We start from the raw sequence: 22,916 nt of genomic DNA on the forward strand, positions 1-22,916 counted from the left end.
GATGGTTATAAGGTAAGAAAAAAAAGATAAGTGTTTTTCAAGAATGTGGAGAAGTTGCAACTCTCATTCATTACTGGTGAAAATAACAACTGATGGGTCTGAGCTTCTCAAGAGGCTGACGTGGGAGGATCACTTGGGACCCAGAGTTTGAGGCCGGCCTGGGCAATTAGGCATGAACACATCTCTAAATTGATTAATTAATTAACTTTAAAATGACGGGAAAACCCTGGCATTTTCTCAGAATTTTTAAATACAAAACTACCATACACCTCATCAATCCTACTCCTAGGTATCTACTCAAGAGAAATGAAAACATGTCCACACAGACTTGCACACCACACTCTCACAGAAGCATTATTCATAATAGCCAAAAATGGAAACAATCTAAATGTCTATCAACTCATGAACAGACTTTTAAAAATTAGTATAGTCATATAATGGAATATTATTTGACCAGAAAAAAAGAACTTCTAACATGCTACATTTAGATGAACTAAAAAAAACATGCTAAGAGGAAACCATATATATAAAACCACATACTATATAAACACATTTACACTATATAGTGTATCAAATAGTATATCTATATGCTATGTGTATATACATAGTATCAATGTATAACATATTAAAGATATAAAATGTCTAGAAAACGCAAAATCATAGATACAGAAAGTACATTAGTGGTTGCCTATGGCTGGGCGTAGAAATAAAGATTAATTGTAAGGAGACATCTTATTTGGGGTGGGTAGTGAAAATGTCCTAGAGTGGATTTATGGTGACAGTTGTACCACTTGGTTAAGTTATTAAAATAACTGAATTGTATCTTATATTTAATTTTTTTTTTTTTTTTTTTTGAGACAGGGTCTTACTCTTTTGCTCAGGTTGGAGTGCCGTGGCACAATCACGGCTCACTGTAGCCTCAACCTCCCAAGCTCAAGCAATCCTCCCACCTAACCTGCCAAAGTAGCTGGGACTACAGGCATGTGCCACCACAGTCAGCTAACTTCTTTATTTTTTGCAAAAACAGGTTCTCACTATGTTGACCAAGCTGGTCTCAAATTCCTAGATTCAAGCGGTATTCCTGCCTCAGCCTTCCAAAGTGCTGGGATTATAGGCAGGAGCCACCAGGCCTGGCCTGAATTGTGTATTTTAAATAGGTGAATTTAAAAACATGTAAGATGTACCTCAATAAAGCTGTTTAAAAATAATACATCTTAAATAATATTTTAAAATTTTGAATACAGCAAATACCAATATATAAAATCCACATGAGTAAAACTTCCTCAATTTTTAAGAATGAAAAGGGATTCTAAAGACAAAATAATTTAAGAATCACTGTCCTGTATTAGTAGATTCAGTAAAGTTCAAAAAGGAGAAAAACTACTTTCAATAGCATAAAAGTAAACTCAAAGCAAGAATATTTTAACAGCCCACACACATCAAGAACTGGGAAGACTGAACTGTTCAGAATTGCACTTGAAAGAAAAAAAAAAAAGGAAGAAATATTATAAATAAGTCTAATCTTGGGGCAATACAATGCAGTGAATTCTGGCACTGACTACTGAGGTTTAAATACTGGCTCTTGGGCTTGTTACTTCTGTGCCCTTGGACAAGTTATTTAAGCTATATGTTCCTCAATTTTCTATTCTGAAAAATGAGGAAAGTAATTATTTCTACATCATAGAGGATTTTATGAGCATAACTATCTGTTAGGGATTCCTCTAAATGCTTTACAAGTATTAATCCATAAACCTGTAAAATACTTATATAAGAACATTGCTCTAAGAAAGCAAAATCATCTTTAGGCACTGTGAAATATAGTCTGCTCCATTTCTGGTTAACTTTTAATTCCTAATGCTTGTTGACTAAAGATTGCTGTCTTAGGCCAGGTGCCGCGGCTCACGCCTGTAATCCCAGCACTTTAGGAGGCCAAGGTGGGAAGATCACAAGGTCAGGAGTTTGAGACCAGCCTGGCCAGCATGATGAAACCCTGTCTCTACTAAAAATACAAAAAATTAGCCAGGCATGGTGGCACGTGCCTGTAGTCTCAGCTACTCAGGAGGCTGAGGCAGGAGAATTGCTTGAACCCAGCAAGTGGAGGCTGCAGTGAGCTGAGATCGTGCAATTGCACTCCAGCCTGGGCAACCAAGCAATACTCCATCTCAAAAAAAAAAAAAAAAAAGATTGCTATTAGCTCAGGAACTAAGTAATAAAGGAACTAAGGCTTAGAGAGATTAAGTAACTTTCCTCAAATCACACAGCTGTGAACCAGTATTCAAACAGCTGTGAACCAGTATTCAAACTCAGGATTGTCTGACTCAGATTCCATGTTATTCCACAGTCGGCCCCATTAGAAAGGGGGACTCAGTTTGGCAGGCGAGTCCCCAATAGCTTTATTCATAACACCACTATTTCTTACAACATTTCTGGGGAAAATGCCTGATACAATTTAGGACAGAGACTGAGATGTATTTCCTCCTCCTTGTCTATAATACATCAGAAATTCTCATAAGATTCTCTTAACTTTTCCTCCAAAAGAAAGGACAATTCTACAGTTCTAAGACAAAGCAGATTCCAAAGCCTGGGCAAGAATATTAGAAAAGTGGGGAAGTCATAAACAGATGGGGCTTAAGAAAGCTAAGCTACTTACTTCTTTTCTTCCTTGTTAAGATTTATTCTGCACTGTTAAGTAGGTAGTAACAGTGCAGAATTAATCTTAACCAGGGTTTCTCTTTTGCTGAGCTCACTGCACAGTAAGCCAACATACCTGGGTTCCTAAAACAAGTACACAATTCTTTGAGGCTTACACTAAAATAAGAAAAGATATATATATTAAAACAACAACAACAAAAAAAAGAACTCCTATCAATCCCTCTCTCTTTTGTTTCATCATAGTTGTGTAAAAGTAGAATATTGGTTTATTTTTTGTTTTGTTTTGAGACAGGGTCTCACTCTGTTGCTCAGGCTGGAGTGCTGTGGCATGATCTTGACTCACTGCAACCTCTGCCTCCCGAAGAGCTGGAACTACAGGCATGCGCCACCACACCCAGCTAATTTTTGCATTTTTTGTAGCGATGGGGTTTTGCCTTGTTGCCCAGGCTGGTCTCACACTCCTGGGCTCAGGCAATCCACTCGCCTCGGCCTCCCAAAGTGCTGGGATTACAGACATGAGCCACTGTGCCCAGCTAAGAGTAGAAAATTATACAGCAAGGATTAATGATGTTTAATCCTGAAAAAGAAAAATTCATACTGAGGAAAAGAGAGAGATGTAGATAACAACCTCAAATATTTTCATCTTACTCGAAACATCAGCTCACAAGATCTTGGAAGCAAATTAAGAATGAGGCTACTAAAGTTGTTTACATAATACTTAGATAAGAAAATACACTGAGTGCTAGTCCTGATTTTGAAATTTAAAGGTAACATGACCGTCATTCAGTAAACATTTACTGACAGTAATCTAAATGCTAGACACTGGCTGTAAACACAATGGGTAAAAAAGTTTTAACACTACACAAAACTTCTGAAGATTAGTTGACCCAACTTCATGAGTCAGTTATTATTATCCCATTTTATAAACAGGAAAACTGAAGCACTTAAAGTCACCTGACTTCAAACTCAATCAAATCTGCTTTGTTCAGGCCAAGCACAGTGGTGTAATCCAAGCACTTTGAGAGGCAGAGGCAGATCACCTGAGGTCAGGAGTTTGAGACCTGCCTGGGCAACATGGTGAAACCCCACCTCCACTAAAAATACAAAAATCAGCTAGGTGTGGTGGTGCACACCTGTAGTCTCAGCTACTGGGGAGGCTAAGGCAGAAGAATCATTTGAACCCGGGAGATGGAGGTTGCAGTGAGCCAAGACTGCACCACTGCACTCCAGCCTGAGCAACAGCAAGACTTCATCTCAAAAAGGAGGAAAAAAAAAAAAACAACTGTTTTTTCCACTACATATTCTTAACCACTATGTGATATTATAAAATAGAGACACCAATGTTTTCAGGAATTGCTGTATTGAGATGATATGAAAAACTGTACAAATTTAAGACACATTTACACGGTGTCATTTACATACTAAAAGAATGTACCTCAGCATGATTTTAAAGAAGCAAAATAGCATTAGTAGTTAGGAGAAAAGACTTTGAAGTTACACAAATAAAGGTTCAAGTCTTGGATCCAGCGTTTATTAGATGACTGCCTCTAGAAAATTATTCTCTGTGTGTACTGGTTTCACATCTCTAAAATGTGTACAATAATACCAAGTTTTTGCTCAATAGATGTGGTAATGCTCAACAGATGCTTGGTTTCATTTAAAACAGGAAAAAAAAAAACTGCTACGTATTAAAAGGACAAAGAAAATAAACCAAAATTTTAGGCATATTTGGATAATGGAATTATGTGTATTTCTCTCCCTTTTTCCTTTTCTCTTGAGTTTTACAAATGTTTGACAGCACGTACTGGTTTCACAGTAGAAAAGAACATAAGCTTTAAAATGGTTAAATATTTGACAAACCTGAAATCAGCTAAAAAACCAAATAGTTGCAGTAAGCTCAGATCAGGCCACTGCATTCCAGCCTAGGTGACAAAAAAAAAAAAAAAAAGAAAAAAAAGAAAAAACTGAAAAACTAATAGTTGAAGTACCATCTTACAAAAGAAGCTTAAAGAATTAAGTTACACACAAGAAAACTAAAGGGTGATAAACGTTCAAAGTTTCACTGAATCAAAGAATATGATTTTCTAAATTAAGATTATGACTCTGCAAACATAAAATAACACATTTTGTCATAGAAGGGTGTCCAGACTAGCTAAATAACTGACACAAATTCAAATTGATACACAAATTTAGTGGCAAAACACCAAGACAAAAACCTACTTGACAGGCCGGTCACAGTGGCTCATGCCTGTAATTCCAGGACTTTGGGAGGTCGAGGTAGGCGGATCACTTGAGGTCAGGAGTTAAAGACCAGCCTGGTCAGCATGGCAGAATCCCAGATCCACTAAATACACAAAAATTAGCCAGGTATGCTGGTGCATGCCTGTAGTTCCAGCTACTCGGGAGGCTGAGGCAGGAGAACCCGGGAGGCAGAGGTTGCAGTGAGCCGAGATCGCACCACTGCACTCCAGCCTGGGTGACGGTGTGAGATTCCATCTCAAAAACAAAACAAAACAAAAACAAAAAACAAAAAAAAAAACCCACAAAACCTACTTGACCTTCATTCTGCTTTTGTGCCACTCAGTAAGTCTTTTAAAACAAAAAATATTCCAAAAGTACTTTCCTCTTCAAAAATTCAGAATCCTAATTGGAATAGGATTAACTAGCCTGAAACTCTCTAGCTTTCTAAGCTTTTTAAATAGACTCCTTCCGAGTTCTCTTCAGATCTAGAAATTAACTGAAATATGACCAGCAATACCGATAAAACACAAAATACAAGCAACTGGTAAATGTCATTTTTAATAATTTATAGATCTGCTATTTTTTGTTTATAATGCATACTAAAAAACAATCTTATATATTTGAAAACATCCTGTAATTCGGATTGGTTCTTTTATTGGAATGTGGCATAAACATTAATGTGAGTTGATTAGAAAAGAAAACTGATTAACTTTGCTCAAGTACTACATAGATAAAGTAAGAGGAAATAAAACTAAACTACTTACTTAAAAAGTAGTTTAAGAGTTCAGCTAAATCTGTCCAGGAATTATTTTACTGTAAGAGACTGACACCTGGAAATCACAGGCCCTTCACCAAAGGAAAATCATTAATAAGAGGACAGCATTGTCTCACATACTTTTGGCATTTACCTACCTATAAATGGAGAAGGGACTTAAATGAACTCTTAGTCCATTAGAAGTTTAGAGTTTTCAAAACAAGCCAAAGCAAAACAAAAATATACACCCCAAGAGCAAAAGCAATAGGAACATTAAAAAAATAGTACTGGGAGTAACATGTCTCTACAGAATAGATTTTATAAAGCCTTAATTCCTTGTTTGTAGGATTAACTGAAAATAAAAAAACAGCAAACAAAGGCTGGGTGCAATGGCTCAAGGCTGTAATCCTAGCACTTTGAGAAGCTAAGGCAGAAGGATCAGTTAAGTCCAGGAGTTTGAGACCAGCCAGGGCAACATAGCAAGACCCTGCCCTATCTCTACAAAAAACTTTTTTTAAAAAATTAGCCAGGCATGGCAGCATGTAACTGTAATCCCAGTTACTTCAGGGGAGGCTGAGGTGAAAGAATCACTTGAGCCCAGGAGGTCAAGGTTGCAGTAAGTCATGATTACGCCACTGCACGCTAGCCTGGGTGAGAGAGTATTCTCCATCTCAAAAAAAAAAAAAGCAGGGCACAGTGGCTCACACCTATGATCCCCTCACTTTGGGAGGCCGAGGCGGGTGGATCACTTGAGGTCAGGAGTTCAAAATCAGCCTGGGCAGCATGACAAAACCCATCTCTACAAAAAAAATACAAAAATTAGCTGGGATGGTGGCACATGCTTGTGCCCAGCTACTCAGGACTTTTAGGCAGCGGGAGAATTGCTTGAGCCTGGGTGGCAGAGGTTACTGTGAGTCGAGATCACATCAATGCACTAAAACCTGGGTGACAGAGTTGAGACTATCTCAAAAAACAAACAAGAGCAAACAACAAACATTATAAGGCGTTGGAACAGAGAAAAATGACTCAAAGTTTTAGGTACAAAACTTATTTCGCTGACCAGAAGTACCTCAAAGATCATAATAAATATGTACAATCTGAAAAAAATTACAAATCTAACATATACAAATTTACCTTTATCTTAGTGTGTACATCAAAGATATCTGGGATGCTACCAAAAATAGTCTTAATCTCCTCTGGTGCAAGGATACGTCCACCACATTGTCCTTCCTCTTCCAATGGTACTTGAAATAGCTAAAGGAGAAAAAAGACTAGTTTAAGTAGATTGTGGGAAAAAGGAAAGACCTAAAATATAGACAGTGATAGAGGAGACATAAGATGTTAATAGAGAAGGAAGTAATAATAAAAAATATTCTCCCTAAATTTGAAACATTTTCCCCATATTTTCTATTCTATTTTATTCTATGTACTCTATTTATATACCTGTGCATATGTGTATACATATGCTCTTGTCATGAAATGTCATTAGAAGCAAATAAAAGTTCACACAGTTCTGCAATCAATCATTAAAATCGTTAGTATGATACAAGAGTAATTTCTACTTTTGTATTTAAGTTACTAAGGATGAAAGCAACAAGCAATCTGTTGCCTCCAGACATACTTAACACATGTGCTAAATGTTTTAAAATTTTTAGAAGCTTGGCTTGGGGGAAAGACTGGATTTGAAGCTAGAAGATCTGTTTGTATCTACGTTGCTGCTCATATCAACCTAAAAAATAAAAGAAGAAAACTAAGAACTAATAAATGAGTTTGGCAAGGCCGTAAGATACAAGGTCAGAACATGCATATGTGTGCACAGACACAAATCAATTTTACTTCTATATACCAGTAACTTACAAATGGAAAATTTAGAAAGTAGTATCACAATAAAAAATCAAAATACTTAAGTATAAATATAAAATACATTCATGATGCTAAACACTACAGTATACTGATGAAAAAAATCAAAGACAACCTAAATAAATGTAGACATATGGTCATGGATTGAAAGAATCAACACAGTAAGAATGTCAATTCTCCCTCAAACTGATGTATAAATTTAATGCCAATCAAAGTTCCAGGACTTTTTGCAGATATAGAAAACCTGATTCTAAAAATTTATACAGAAAGGCAAAGAAGCTTCTTACTGCAAAGCTGTGGTGTTCTAGATTGTATGGTATTTGTGAAGGGAGAAACATACATAGATCAATAAAACAGGGAATTCAGCAACAAACTCATGCAAATATGGTCAAGTAATTTTAGGCAAAGGTACAAAAGCAATTCAATGCAGGAAGGATAGTCTTTCAACAAATGGTATTACAATACCATCTGCCATAAGCAAAAAATGAATCACAGCCTAAATATAAAACTTTATACAAAAATTAACTAAAATGGGTCACAGACATAAACAAAAAACCTAAAACTATAAAACTTTTAGAAGAAAGCAGAGGAGAAAATCTTCAGGACTTAAACTTAGGTAAGGAGTTCTCATACATGATATCACAATCTATGAATGAAAAAAACTGTTAAATTAGACTTGAATAAAAATTTACTTTTCTTTAGCAAAAGACACTTGAGAGAATTAAAAAAATATGCTATGAACGATGAAAAAGTATTTGCGAGTCATGTTTGACAAAGGACTAGTATCCACAATATATAAAGAATTCTCGGCCAGGCACGGTGGCTCACGCCTATAAGCCCAGAACTTTTAGAGGCCGAGGTGGGCAGATCATGAGGTCGGGAGATTGAGATCATCCTGGCTAACACAGTGAAACCCTATCTCTACTAAAAATACAAAAACAAAATTAGCCAGGCGTGGTGGTGGGCACTTGCAGTCCCAGCTACTTGGGACGCTGAGGCAGGAGAATGGCATGAACCCGGGAGGCGGAGGTTGCAGTGAGCTGAGATCACGCCACTGCACTCCAGCCTGGGCAACAGAGCAAGACTCCGTCTCACAGAAAAAGAAAAAAAAAGAATTCTCCCAGCCTGGCCAATACGGTGAAACCCCATCTCTACCAAAAGATACAAAAATGAGCCAGCTGTGGTGGCGCATGCCTGTAGTCCCAAGCGCTCAGGAGGCTGAGATGAGAGAATCACTTGAACCCAGGAGGCGGAGGTTGCAGTGAGCCAAACCAAGATTGCACCACTGCACTCCAGCCTGGGCAACAGAATGAGACCCTATCTCAAAAATTCTAAAAAAAGAATTCTCAAAACTCAGAAGGAAACAACCAATTTAAAAGTGGGCAAAAAACACGAAGTTATTTCAACAAAAAAGATATACAGATGTCAAATGAAGATAATACGTTCAACATCATTAGTCTTTGTGAAAATGAAAACTGAAACCACAATGACTCTATCTTTCCAATATTTCTCAGATCTATCCTCTTATCTTCACTGATACTATCCTAAAAAGTTCAGATCTTCAAAATCTCTCACGACTGCTGAAATAGCCTCCAAATTGGTATCACTGATTCCCCAATTTCCCCTCTTCAATTCCTCCTTCAAAGTGAACCAAGTTATCTTTCTGAAATGCAAGTCAGATATTATTGATCTCTCATCTCATAAAAAAAATTATTCTATGGCTCACAGATAAGATAGCACACCGTTCAAAGGCCTGCTCTAGATTGGTACAGGCCATCTCATCTCAACTCTCACGGTATCCATATGCCTACTCCACCCTTGCTATCGATAATACATTGAATGATCACTTGTACTGTTTACTCAGTCTCAGAGACTTCTCATCTATATCTTCTACTTGTACCAATCATATTCATACTTTAAAATTCACTTCACTGTGAATATTCTCACTGTTTTGATTTTATAATAGTAAGGACAAACTAAACATTCACTATATTAAGACCATGCATGTGTCTTGGACCTACCTCCTTCCCTAGGTCTGTTTTTATAAATGCTGGTGAAAAACCAGCTCTGACTTATATGATCATTTTGTATGACCATCTGAGGGCTGTGATTCTAGGTTATCTTTGGTCAGCCTTAAGGAAAACGACAGTACAGCTAATCTAGTAACTTTTACAAACAATCAGTGCTAATTTGCAAACTTCTGTCAAAAAAAGGCATTACTAAAGGAGGGAAATTTCATATGTACCAGTTGCTATTAAATAAACTGTAAAATTACCATATTTTTATTTTCTAGAAAAAAAGTTCACTTCAATCATTACCTTCTGTATGAAGCTTTTTCTGATGCACAACACACAGAAAATTCCAGCCCAACACCTTCCCTAAACTAAACGAGCAGTAAAACTCTCACTTTACAAATCTAATACCTTAATTCCTTTATTATGCTGATACGTTCCATTTGGTAAGTATAATTGTGTATGTTTTATCTCCTCTTCTAGTAAAAAGTTCTTTAAAACAACAAAAAAAATATATTTAACACTTAGCATAGTACTTTATATTAATTAGGCATCTAAGTAGTATGTGGAATAAGCCTCCGGATATTTATTTAATTTTGAGGATAAGTTATAATTAAGTTATTCCAAATCCTATCCCCCCAAAAAGGAAAATATCAGTCCTAAAACAAAGTTCTTTAAGGAGAGTATTATCATGGGCTGGGCACAGTGGCTCATGCCTATAATCACAACACTTTGGAAGGCTGAGGCAGGAGGATCACCTGAGCACAGGAGTTTGAGACCAGCCTGGGCAACATAGAAAGACCCAGTCGGTACAAAAAAAAAAACTTAAAGAGAGAATTCTATCATGAATTTAGGCCACAATCTTTTAAATAAAACCTTTGATGAGTTTATACTATGCACAGTGGTATGAAACCTTCTCCAGTCTAATAATTTCATGAGCTTTTTTAAAAGGAGTTTTAGTGAATTTAATTGATATGCAAATGAGAATTCTGAAACTTCAATGCATTTTACCATGGCCTGAAAGGATTTACATTTCTAAGCAATAAATGCTACTAAAATACATGAATAGTATATGCCAAAGAGATTTTTTGCTACTCAACCACATTTTGAATCACTATAAAAACTTCAACAAGAAACTCATCTATCTAGCGTGATTTCCCTTGAGAAAGAAGAGCAAAGGTGACTTAAGATAAATCTAACACAGCAAAGAACCTCATAAAACCCTGACTGCTGCTAAACAAATAATTAACCGTGAAAAATAACCTCTCTATGACCATCAAGTAAGAAGTCTTTCCATTTCTTATCCATACATTTTATCAATGGTACAAGCAACTTAAAGGCTATTAAATTGGACCTTAATGAGTTATTTTGTGAATTCAAATAAAGGTCAATTAAAAACTAAACCCAAATCAGAAACTCCCTATTGTTTTCTATTGAAAGATAAGCTTGGTCTTTTCAACTTCGTTTTCTTAACAGTATGTCAACCTATCTCTTTTATTACCTAAAACAGACTTCTTCCTTCTTTCTACAGATACCAACATAATGACCTATTATTGTCTTTCAGAATCTTAAATTTCAGTTTATTCCTTAATATCTTCTATAATCTCATCCTACAAGGATTCATTAGAGCTGTTTTTCTTCAGAAATAACTTTATTTTAATATTGATAAGCAATGAGTTAACATCTATTTATAACTAACCACTGCATATTTCATGTGTCACATGAAATGATTACTGAAAAAAACTACTTATATCAACACTGTTATGCTTCACTGCTATTGTATAGGCAATGTTTTTCACATATATACAGTACTAAAAGCAATGACTCTTAGAACACATAATTTCAGAAAAAGTTATCTATCGTTTCCAAATATAAATGTAGTACCTTGACAAGGAACCTGCAAAATTCTCAATTAAACCTGATAGATACCCTCTGAGATCACCTACTGAGTTCTGTTCGCTTTAGTTATTAAAAATAATTAATAAAAATAATAAAAATATTTCTGAATAAATAAAAGGTAATATTACAGTTATGACATTTCCCTAACAGCAGCTTTTGTCACACATTTCCATTTTTAATTTCCATGTTCAAATTGTATGTTTATATAATTTTCTTGTAAGAAATAATATCACCTAGATTTTGTTTACTTAGGAACACTGGAACAGAAATCATTTTCCAATCAAACTCATACTTACCTGAATAATTGTTGCCAATATATTAACATAATTACTTTCAGTTTGATAAAGTTCTTTTGCAACTTGCCACCTTGCTGACTGCTTTGAAGGAACTGGAGTGGAGTTTTTAGAAGACTTAGTACAAGACTTTGGGGTGTCTGAAATGTTAAAAGGTGGAAAGATTTAATGGAAGCCAAATATAAATACCAAACATAACATACACTTAACAAGATAAAAAGGAGAGAAAACCTACTGTTATAATATACCACCATACAGATTTCCATTAAAGAAATTTTTTCTCATAGGCTAAGGCCAGAAAAAAAAATGGTCAAAAATATCACTGACTCCAATTGGTAGGCATTCCACTAAATGGCCTGTACTCTTCAAAAATGTCAAGGTTATTAAAAATAAAGAAAGACTAAGGAACTGTTCCAGGTTCGAGAAGACTAAAGAGAGACAACCTAACAAATGTGTATCCCGGATTGGATCCTAGATCAAAAAGAAAAAAATTTTTTCCTTTTGCTAAAAAGGACATTAAGACTTTTTAGGATAACTGATGAAATTTGAAGTCTACAAAATAGTACATAGTATTAATGTTAATTTCCTTACTATAATAATGTAATAAGTAATACAGTTATTTAAGAAATGTGTCTCTATTATAGGAAACAGACATTTAAGTACTCAGAGCTAAAGGCGTATCATGTCTGCAGCTTACTCTCAAACAGTATATATATTAAAAATACACACGCATGTCTGTATTGTATTTGTGTTTAGAAAAAGAGATTTTGACTGAATGAATGCTAAAGCAAACATGGCAGAATATGTCCCTTTGGGAAATCTGGGTAAAAGGTATATGAATCTTTGTACAGCTAAATAATAAAATAGAAAAGGAGAGGTAAAACTACTTACATGTAAAAAGGAGGAAAAAGTTGTTGTGATTACACCATTACAATAACGAAAACTTGTCACATACATATGTCAAAAAGAAGCCCCCCACAAAAAATTCAATATTAACTGAAAATTCTTTGTTAGTTCAAACTATCTTAACGTAATATAAAACAACCAGTATAGTGGAAAGAGGATGCAACAGTGTATTTCATATACATTTCATGAAAGAAAAAAATTTGCGGCCAGGCATGGTGGCTCACACCTGTAATCCCAACACTTTGGGAGGCTGAGGACGACAGATCACTTGAGGTCGGGAGTTCGAGGCCAGCCTGGCCAACATGGCAAAACCTCATCTCTACTAAAAATACAAAAATTAGCTGGGCATGGTAGCACATGCCTATAATCCCAGCTACTCAGGAGGCTGAGGCAGGAGAATCACTTGAACCCAGGAGGTGGAGGTTGCAGTGAGCCAAGATCATGCCACTGCACTCCCACGCCAACTGCACTCCCGCGCCACTGCACTCCAGCCTGGCAACTAAGTGAGACTCCATCTCAAAAAAAAAAATAGAGAGATATATATCTTTTTAATGTATAAAAGCTTAAAATACATTTTCTTACTGTTAATATGGTTAGAATACTTTAACATTATATATAGAATCACCTAATAGCAAGTTTTTCAATAGGAAAAGGAATATATAACATAAAATAGAAATGGGTGACAACCATAATATATATTTCTAGCATATCAATTTTATTCAATGATAAACAATTTTAAATGCTTTTATATGAAAACAATTATGTACTATAGAGTTCTGAGTGTTTTTTTTTGGAGATGGAGTCTCACTCTGTCCCCCAGGCTGGAGTGCAGTGGTGTCATCTGGGCTCACTGCAACCTCCACCTCCTGGGTTCAAGTGATTCACCTGCCTCAGCCTCCTGAGCAGCTGGAATTACAGGCACACGTCACCACACCCTGCTGATTTTTGTATTTTTAGTAGAGATGGGGTTTCACCATGTTGGTCAGGCTGGTCTTGAGCTCCTGAACTTGTGATCCGCCCTCCTCGACTTCCCAAAGTGCTGGGATTACAGGCATGAGCCACCGTGCCCAGTGCGAGTGCTTTTTAAACAAAACAGAATTCAAAAAAATTTCCCACTTGCCAAACATTATTTTAGGCTACACTCACCAGACCCAGAAGCCTCTGCCATTACAGAATATACTTCAGTGGGAAAAAACTGAGATGCACTGATCTAATTTAATTATTTTGTGTCTAGGCAATGACCTGAAACTGGGGAATCTATTTTATAGAGCACCTAATATATGAGTATACTTGTCATATCTGTTTACTTCAGTGGTTTATTTTCTTGCCTAAAATGCATATTCAAGGCCGGGCGCGGTGGCTCAAGCCTGTAATCCCAGCACTTTGGGAGGCCGAGACGGGCGGATCACAAGGTCAGGAGATCGAGACCATCCTGGCTAACACGGTGAAACCCCGTCTCTACTAAAAATACAAAAAACTAGCCGGGCGAGGTGGCGGGCGTCTGTAGTCCCAGCTACTCGGGAGGCTGAGGCAGGAGAATGGCGTGAACCCGGGAGGGTGGAGCTTGCAGTGAGCTGAGATCCGGCCACTGCACTCCAGCCTGGGCGACAGAGCGAGACTCCGTCTCAAAAAAAAAAAAAATAGCATATTCAGGACTCATGTCTCATATTCTCCTTGCATTATGTGTCAGTAATCCAACAGCAATCTTTCATTTTTGTATCATGGGATACTTTTCAGGTGAAGCTCCCAGACCCCCTTATAAATATTTATTACATGGGTACTGCACTTATCAGAATGAAGGGAAACAAGGTACCAAAGAACTCACACCATAGAGAATCTATTACACATCTTTATAATATTCTTTTTTCTGCAATCCTCTTGCTGTCCTTCTTTTCTACTTCCTACTGTGAAAGCTTACATATATTTTGTTTTATTAATTTGAATAAATTAACATATTCATGGCATTTAAAAAATCAGATCTTCTCTGAGCTCCCATATGTGTTAAGCACTCTGCCATGTAGTTTTTGGCCACGTTGGACCTTAACCTCAGGATGCTCAGAATTTAAAGGGGAGAAAGAAATATAAGCATTGGAAATGCCAAAGCAGGGAGTAGAAATGTCAAACCCGGGGGAAGAAATGCCAATGTGGGGTAAGCACAGGTTAGTAAGGGAACACAAGCAGAAGCCCGAGCTCTACCTTGGGGAGTCAATAAAGGCCTTCCAGGAGAAGTGACATTTGTGCTGGCACTGAGAGAACATAGAAATTCTCCAGATGGATTAGGTAAGGTGAAAGCCTTTCTAGGCAGAAGCCATAGCTTGTGCAAACACATAAAGTCATGAAATTACCTGACTTACTATTTGGAGAATAATAGGTAATTTTTAGTGCTCCTGTAAATTCTGTAAGACCAGGAATTCATGCTGTATCCTCAGCATTAGAATAATGCCTAGAGCATAGTAAGCACTGAATAAATATTTGTCGGATATAAGGAAACAAAGGAGGGAAAGAGCGATGGAGGAAGGAAACATAATTGAGGTGAGAGAGGTAAGAAAGGTTTGGCAATAAAAAATTTTGTTCATGACCTAGTTGGGAAGAGACAAGTACGAAAACACTCCTAATTGTTGTAAAAACTGACATGCCTTGAAAAGTACACAAAAAACATTATGAAGGTTCCGAGGAAGTAGAGGTCCACTTCAGATGAATGGATCAGAGAAGTTGTACTTGGTTCTGAATTGTTTGGCTTTTTAAAAACACATGGCGGTGCCCCATGCCATGGCTCATGCCTGTAATCCCAGCACTTTGGGAGGCTGAGGTGAGCAAATCAATTAAGGTTAGGAGTTCAAGACCAGCCTAACCAACATGGTGAAACCACGTCTCTACTAAAAATACAAAATTAGCTGGGCATAGTGGCACATTCCTGTAATCCCATCTACTGAAGAGAGGCGGAGGCAGGAGAATTACCTGAACCTGGGAGGCGGAGGTTACAGTGAGCCGAGATGACGACACTGCACACCAGCCTAGGCACTCTGAAAAATATATAAATAAATAAATTAAAATGTGGAATTGGAGAGAAGGTGTTGTGGTGGAAGAGGGATGTGTGAATTTGGGACTAGACTAGACAGCCTTGCTGACTCTGTCATAAATACATCAGTATTTTGTAGGCAGCCATTTATCAGCCTACACCACTTCCTTGGAAGCAAAACCTGACAGTCTCTGATGTTATCTGTAGCAAACATGGTTTTCTTATGCATGAGGGTGTCTGTGTTTGTTTGTGCTTGCACCTGCACACCAGAGATTTGGGGACAGCTCTTTCCACAGAGACAAGACTAAAGGGGACACATCAACTGAAACACCAGCTGAACTATAAACAGATCTTTTAAAAATGCCCTTGGTGCCCATACGCTACGTGTCTATGTGTGCACCTGCAGCACACAGAAGTACACACATAATTCTGAAAGCAGTGACCTGGTCAAGATTTTAAATGACTGTAAATAAATAGTACTTATTTTTATTTTTCTCAGTTCCATCCTATCTGGCTATACCTCAATTTTCATTTCAATATAAGGCTTATTGGGCACCAGTTATGTCTCCTTTGACCTGCTAGATACTATAAGGATTTCATGTCAGAAAATGATTCATTTCTCTCTCTCTCTCTCTCCACACACACACACACACACACACACACACACACACACACACATATATATATAAGATTACTAGCTGTGTGCCAGGCAATATTCTAAATACCAAGGATGCATCATGGAATAAAAAGAACCAATCCTTGTCCTGGTGGAGTTTACTTTCTGGGAGCTGGGTGCGGAGAAGTCATAAAAATTGGTATCTTTTAGGGTTATACATGCTTTGTGAGACCAGTAAAGCAGGGTAAGGGGGAAAGAGAGTGGGAGCACTGGGGACCAGGAATAGCCTGTCCAATAATGTGACATTTGAATAAGGACTTGAAAAAAAGAATAAGCAAAGGAAATATCTGGGGGAGGAGTGTTCCAGGGCCAGGAAACAACTAAAGACCGTAAGGCAGGAGCATGCCTGACAGTGTGTAAGGCCACATGGCCAGAGCAGAATAGGCAAGGCAGAGGGCAGCAGGAGCTGAGGCCAGGGGTGGGATGAGGCTCAGTCCTATCAGGCCTGTGGGCCATTGTGGGGACTTTGGCTTTACTCTGAGTGAGATGAACAGCCATTGCAGATTGTGAGTGGAGAAGTGGCATGTTCTGATTTACTTCCTGCTTTCTGATTTTGCAGTGGAGGATAGACTGCAGGATGAAAGGGTGGAAGCAGGAAAACTTACAAAATGGTGGACTAGACCAGGCGAGCAACAGTGGAGGTGAGGAGAAGCAAGCTCATCGTTGATATATTCTGAAGTCTGAACTGACAGGATTTGCTGATGGGTTAGATGTAGAGTATGAAAGGAGTCAACTATGATATCTAGATTTTTGGTCTGACAGCTGGAATGCCGAAGGTGCAGGTAACTGAGATAGGAGAGAGTGCAGGAAGAGCAGATCTGGGAGATGTCAGGACCTCAGTTTTGAACACATTAATTTTGAGATACCTACTAGTGAGGAGTTGGATATACAGCTCTAGGGCTAGAGATACAAATTTGGGAATCACAGCAGTTTGATGGTTTTTTAAAGCTGTGAAACTGAATAAAATGACCTAGAGAGTGGGTGTAGGAAAAAAAAAAAATCTCAGAACTGAGCATTGGGGCATTCTAATGTTTGGAGGTCAGGGAGATGAAGAGGAACCAGCACTGGAGACTGAAAAAGAGAGGCCCGGTAGATAGAAGGAGAGTTGAGAGTGCATGCTGAAGCCAGGTGAAGAAAGTGTTTCAAGGAGAATGGAATAATAAACTGTTGTCAGATGTTGGAGAGAGATCAAGAGAGATCAGGTTAAGGCCCATGAGTTGATTTATCAGCACTGAAGTCTTTGACACCTTTGATGAGCTATTTCAGTGGTGCAATTGGGGTGGTGGCGGGGTGGGGGATAGCCTGATTAGAGTGCCTTCAAATAGGATGGGAGGAAACAAAGATTAGTAGTATAGAATACTCTTTGAAGTATAACTATAAAGAGAAGTAGAAAAACTGGGCCATAGTTGGTGAAGAATTGTGGGATCAAGTCAAGCTTTTAATTTTTTCTTCTGAGATAGGAAAAGTTGTCTTGATGGGAATCATCCTAGTCAGGAGGAAAAATGCAACGATTCTGAAGAAGGGGAGAATTGTTGAAGTGATGTCCTTGTGCACAAGTGGAAGATGGTTGGCCTTGATTGGAAGGACTGTTTATGCTCCCTAGTGTGTTACTAGGCTACAGGTGTAGGCAGGATGGTAAATGTAGTCATGGAACATGTGTAAATTTTCTTTTGATTGTTTATGTTTTCTCATGAAATAAGATATAAAAGAGTGGAGGCATTGGAGGTTTAAAGAGAGAAGCTAAGAGATTGTTGCCAAAGAACAGGAGAAAGTCATTAACTAGGTAAATATAGTAGGATTGTTGGGCAACATGAGGGGCCACTTGAAGTAAAAGTGAGACCAGTCAGCATGGTCATATGATTTTCTCCATCTATGTACAGCCAAGTGGAAACAGAGCTGGCAGAGCATTAGACTTAGCTGGGGTTTGCTGGGTAAATAAGAGGAATGGAGAAAGAAGCAAGGGAATGATTATGATAATGGATTGCAGAAACAGAGTTGGATAAGGAAAGAAATTAGGACAGGGATGAAAGGTGAGAGTGAAAAGATGGTAGAATTAACAGAGTGTAGATCCCATGGGGTCTAAAGAATTGTGATAATCAAATCCTTGACATTTGTAGTGCTTCAGGGTGTATACAAAGTGCTTTGAGCTCATTTGCATAATAACCCTATGAGGTAGGTAGGGCAGATGGTGGTGGTAGTGGTAGTGATTTTCATTATATAGATGAGGCAGGATTCAAAGAGGTAAATGACTTAATCAAAAATCACACAGTGCCAGCGTGCAGTGTCTCACACCTGTAATCCCAGCACTTTGGGAGGCTGAGGCAGGTGGATCACCTGAGGTCAGGAGTTTGAGACTAGCCTGGCCAACATGGTGAAGCCCTGTCTCTACTAAAAATACAGAAATTAGCTAGGTGTGGTGTTGGGCACCTGTAATCTCAGCTACTTGGTAGACTGAGGCAGGAGAATCGCTTGAACCCAGGAGGCAGAAGTTGCAGTAAGCCAAGATCATGCCATTGCACTCCAGCCTGGGTGACAGAGTGAAACTCCATCTCAAAAAAAAAAAAAAAAATTCACAGAGCAAGTCAGTGGTAAAGCATAGACTGAACCCAGGTCTCTTTTATATGTAGTCTTTGTGTGATGTCTGCTTACAGATTACTCAGTCTTGCTGAAGAAATGGAATGTAGAAGACAACTTGAGAGAATATGTAATCACCTGTTCAGTTCTATGTGTGGAATGGTATAAGGAGTTTACTCATTCAGTAATACATATTGAAAGCTTAGTAGGTACAAGGCATTATCATAAGGACTAAGGAAACACCAGTGAACAAGACAGGAAAAAAAAAGTCCTGAGGTTACATGTTTTAGAGCAGTTTGTCTGTGATTCTTCTAAGGCATCATGTTTTGGTTAAAAGCAGGTTGTACTAAAAAGTTAGACAACTTGTTTTTCTGCTACTTACTGTGTATAACATTGTTACTTCAACTCACCCTGCCTTAGTGGGGGTTCCCATGGATAAACTGATTATGGCTTTGCAAGTTCTCCCTTACCTAAAAATGCTATGAGTTTGGATCTGTATTCTAGCCTAAAGAAATAGTTGCTCTGAAGTGTCATCATCTAACTTCCTGATCTAAACAGTGGAAATGCCACATCTTACTTTATAGTGATAAGACCCTGTTTACATAGTAAGATGCTGCACAAACATGCATTCTAAAATAATCCTCCAGTTTTGAAACCTGGGAATTCTGAAAAGGGGACAGGTCACGTGGCACCTGCAGGTCCCACAGCCCCCATCTTTAACCTACGATATCTGAGAACCTATTAAAAGCTTTAAGGTCGTGCGGGTGCGGTGGCTCACGTCTGTAATCCCAGCATTTTTGGGAGGCCAAGGCAGGCAGATCACCTGAGGTCAGGAGTTGAAGACCCGCCTGACCAATGTGGAGAAACCCTGTCTCAACTAAAAACACAAAATTAGTCAGGCATGGTTGCACATACCTGTAATCCTAGCTACTCGGGAGGCTGAGGCAGGAGAATTGCTTGAACACTGGAGGTGGAGGTTGCGGTGAGCCAAGATCATGCCATTGCACTCCAGCCTGGGCAACAAGAGTGAAACTCCATCTCAAAAAAAAAAAAAAAATGCTTTAAGGTCAGGCACAGTGGTTCATACTTATAATCCAAGCGCTTTAGGAGGCTGAGTTGGGAGGATCTCTTGAGACCAGGAATTTGAGACCAGCCTAGGCAACAGAGCAAGACCTTGCCTCTACAAAAAAATTTTTTAATTAGCTGGGCGTGGTGGTGTGCGTTTGTAGTCCCAGCCACCCGGGAGGCTGAGGTGGGAGGATTGCTTGAGCCCAGGAGTTCAAGATTACAATGAGCTTTGATTGTGCCACTGCACTCCAGCCTGGGCAACAGGGCAAGACCTGTCTCTGAAAGAAAAAAGCTTTGAAATAACTAATGACTTCTTCCCCCTCTTCTTACTCCTTCCTGATATGATTTAGGCCTGGAAGAAACGCTGGTTTATCCTACGGAGTGGCCGGATGAGCGGTGACCCAGATGTTCTGGAATACTACAAGAACGATCACTCCAAGAAGCCTCTGCGGATCATCAACCTGAACTTCTGTGAGCAGGTGGATGCAGGCCTGACCTTTAACAAGAAGGAGCTGCAGGATAGTTTTGTGTTTGACGTCAAGACCAGCGAGCGCACCTTTTACCTGGTGGCTGAGACAGAAGAGGACATGAATAAGTGGGTCCAGAGCATCTGCCAGATCTGTGGCTTCAATCAGGCCGAGGAGAGCACAGGTATGAGAACACACACAGATCTTTCTCACAGGGGGTTGAGGCGAGTCCCTTGGATTCCTGGAGCATTGACAGCAGGCTCTAGCTAAGGTTTCCTGTTGGAAGAGGGTTCATAGATAAAGGGTAAAGAGTGAAGGGGTTGGCCAAATATTAGAGGGACACCTGGCCCTAATTATGCTCTAACAGGAAAGCAAAAAAAAGTGTTAGGGTTGTGATAAAGCTAAAGGTATTTGTGGTGTTTCCTCAGGTGCCTCAACACCACTGCCATTCCTCATCCCTCCCGCTTTCTCTCTTCCCTGTGCTGTCCAGCACTCTGTGTCCCATTACCTGTCACCCATCCCATAGGGAAGGTCTCAGCTTGGTCCCTCCTCTGCTTCACCTCTGTCTGTCCTAGCCCATTTCAGGCCATCCTGCACAGTCACACTTGACCCTTGTTTGTGTGGGTTCTTTGTGATGATTATTGATGATCCAGTGTTCATTTATGTTCACTTGAGAGGGACAGATAAAAGGAGGAAACAGTCATTTATGTTTGGGTTTTGATAATCTTCACAAAAGAGTAGCTCACCTTTTTGAAATTAGTGTTAAATTGTAGAAATGCTCCTTAACATTTGTTTAGGCTCATCTCAAACTCTGTGGGATGGTTAAAGAGCGGAGTTTTTTCTGGGGTGGTAGAATTGACCCAGCAATTCTACTCCTAGGCATATTGCCAAAACATGTTCACACAAAAACGTGCACAAGAATGTTCACAGCAGTATTACTTATAATAGCCAAAAAGTGAAAACAACCCAAATATCCATCAATAAATCAAATATGGTATATACATATAACTAAGCCACAAAATGGTATGAAGTACTGAAAACATGTTAAGTGAAAGAAGACAGAGCGAACCATCTTTTTTTGATTCCATTTATATGAAGGTTCAGAGTAGGCAAATCCACAGAGACAGAAAATACATTGGTGGTGACAGAGAGTGACGGTATGAGAAGCGACTGCTCATGAGTATGGGGTTTCTTTTTGGAGTGGTAAAAATGTTCTGGAATTAGATAGTGATAGTTGTACATTTTCATGAGTATACTAAAAACCACTGTATTTTACACTTTAAAATGCTGAAATTTATGGCATGTAAATTATGTCTCATTCTTTAAAAAAAGTTCCTCAGGTGATTCTGAGGACCAGCCAGGTTAGGGAGCCCCTAGACATAGGACCAGCTTCATGGAGAGCCCCATCCTTAGAAGGCCTTGCACTTGGTTTAACACTCCACTATTACTATCTTGAAGTTCTTGATAGTTTTTTTAACAGGAAGTTCTGCGTTTTCATTTTACACTGGGCTCTGCAAATTATGTAGCCAGACATTCCTGAACGAGATGTCCTAACCTAGGAATTCTGTGATTTTTATCTTCCTTGGGGAAGGATAATGAGCCCCTATTTATTAAGTTCTTTAGTATAATCTTCTTGCTTCCTGAGTAGAATTTCCTGTTTTCCCCAAATCTTTGTCATTTTATAGGTTTCATGGAGATTTTTTTCCCTTTATTTTATTCCTGATGAAGAGCAATGCATGTTCAGTGAAAAAAAAGTCAGGGAGGGAAAGGGGCTGCAGCTGGGGCAACATAGCGAGACTAGAGTTCTGTGACGCAATCATGGTTCACTGTAACATTTTTATTTCGATAAAAAATAAAAATTAGCTGGGCACGGTAGCATGCCTGTAATCCCAGCTACTAGGGAAGCTGAGGTGGGAGGATTGGTTGATGCCAGGAATTCAAGGTTGCAGTGAGCTGTGATCACGCCACTGCACTCCAGCCTGGATGACAGTACGAGACCCTGTGTCCAAAAAAAAAAAAACAAAAAGTTGGGGGTGAGGAATAAGAAATGAATTAAAAGGCCGGGGAGCTGGGCATGGTGGTTCCCTCCTGTAATCCCAGCACTTTGGGAGGCTGAGGCAGGCGGATCACCCGAGGCCTGGAATTCAACACCAGCCTGACCAATATGGTGAAACCCCGTCTCTACTAAAAATACAAAAATTAGGCTGTGATGGTGTGCGCCTGTATTCCCAGCTACTCAGGAGGCAGAAGCAAGAAAATTGCTTCAACTCAGGAGGCAGAGGTTGCAGAAAGCCGAGATCACGCCACTGCACTCCAGCCTGGGTAACAGAGGGAAACCCTGTCTCAAAAAAAACAGAAAAAAAAAAAAAAAATGAGGCTGGGCACAGTGGCTCAGACCTGTAATCCCAACAGTTTGGAAGGCCAAGGTGGGTGGATCACTTAAGATCAGGAGTTCAAGACCAGCCTGGCCAACATGGTGAAACCCCATCTCTACA

General features: G+C 38.9%; 1 protein-coding gene and 1 non-coding gene across 5 annotated transcripts in view; one reads left to right on the forward strand and one right to left on the reverse strand.

Moving 5' to 3' along the window:
- Nucleotides 1-22,916, reverse strand: part of ECT2 (epithelial cell transforming 2) — an 80,812-nt gene that overhangs the window by 41,782 nt on the left and 16,114 nt on the right. For all 4 annotated transcript variants that reach the window (XM_003894820.3, XM_009201353.3, XM_009201351.4 and 1 more), the window contains 2 exons: nucleotides 11,715-11,851; nucleotides 6,782-6,901 (listed from right to left, as the gene is read on the reverse strand). In XM_003894820.3, the coding sequence (XP_003894869.1) occupies nucleotides 6,782-6,901; nucleotides 11,715-11,851 (257 nt within the window). The remainder of the gene's footprint in view (nucleotides 1-6,781; nucleotides 6,902-11,714; nucleotides 11,852-22,916) is intronic.
- Nucleotides 9,439-9,569, forward strand: LOC116273998. Its single transcript, XR_004182481.1, has one exon. It is a non-coding gene; the product is annotated as a small nucleolar RNA SNORA72 (small nucleolar RNA).

The sequence above is a fragment of the Papio anubis genome, chromosome 2 (assembly GCF_008728515.1).
Source record: "Papio anubis isolate 15944 chromosome 2, Panubis1.0, whole genome shotgun sequence".
Lineage (NCBI taxonomy): Eukaryota > Metazoa > Chordata > Mammalia > Primates > Cercopithecidae > Papio > Papio anubis.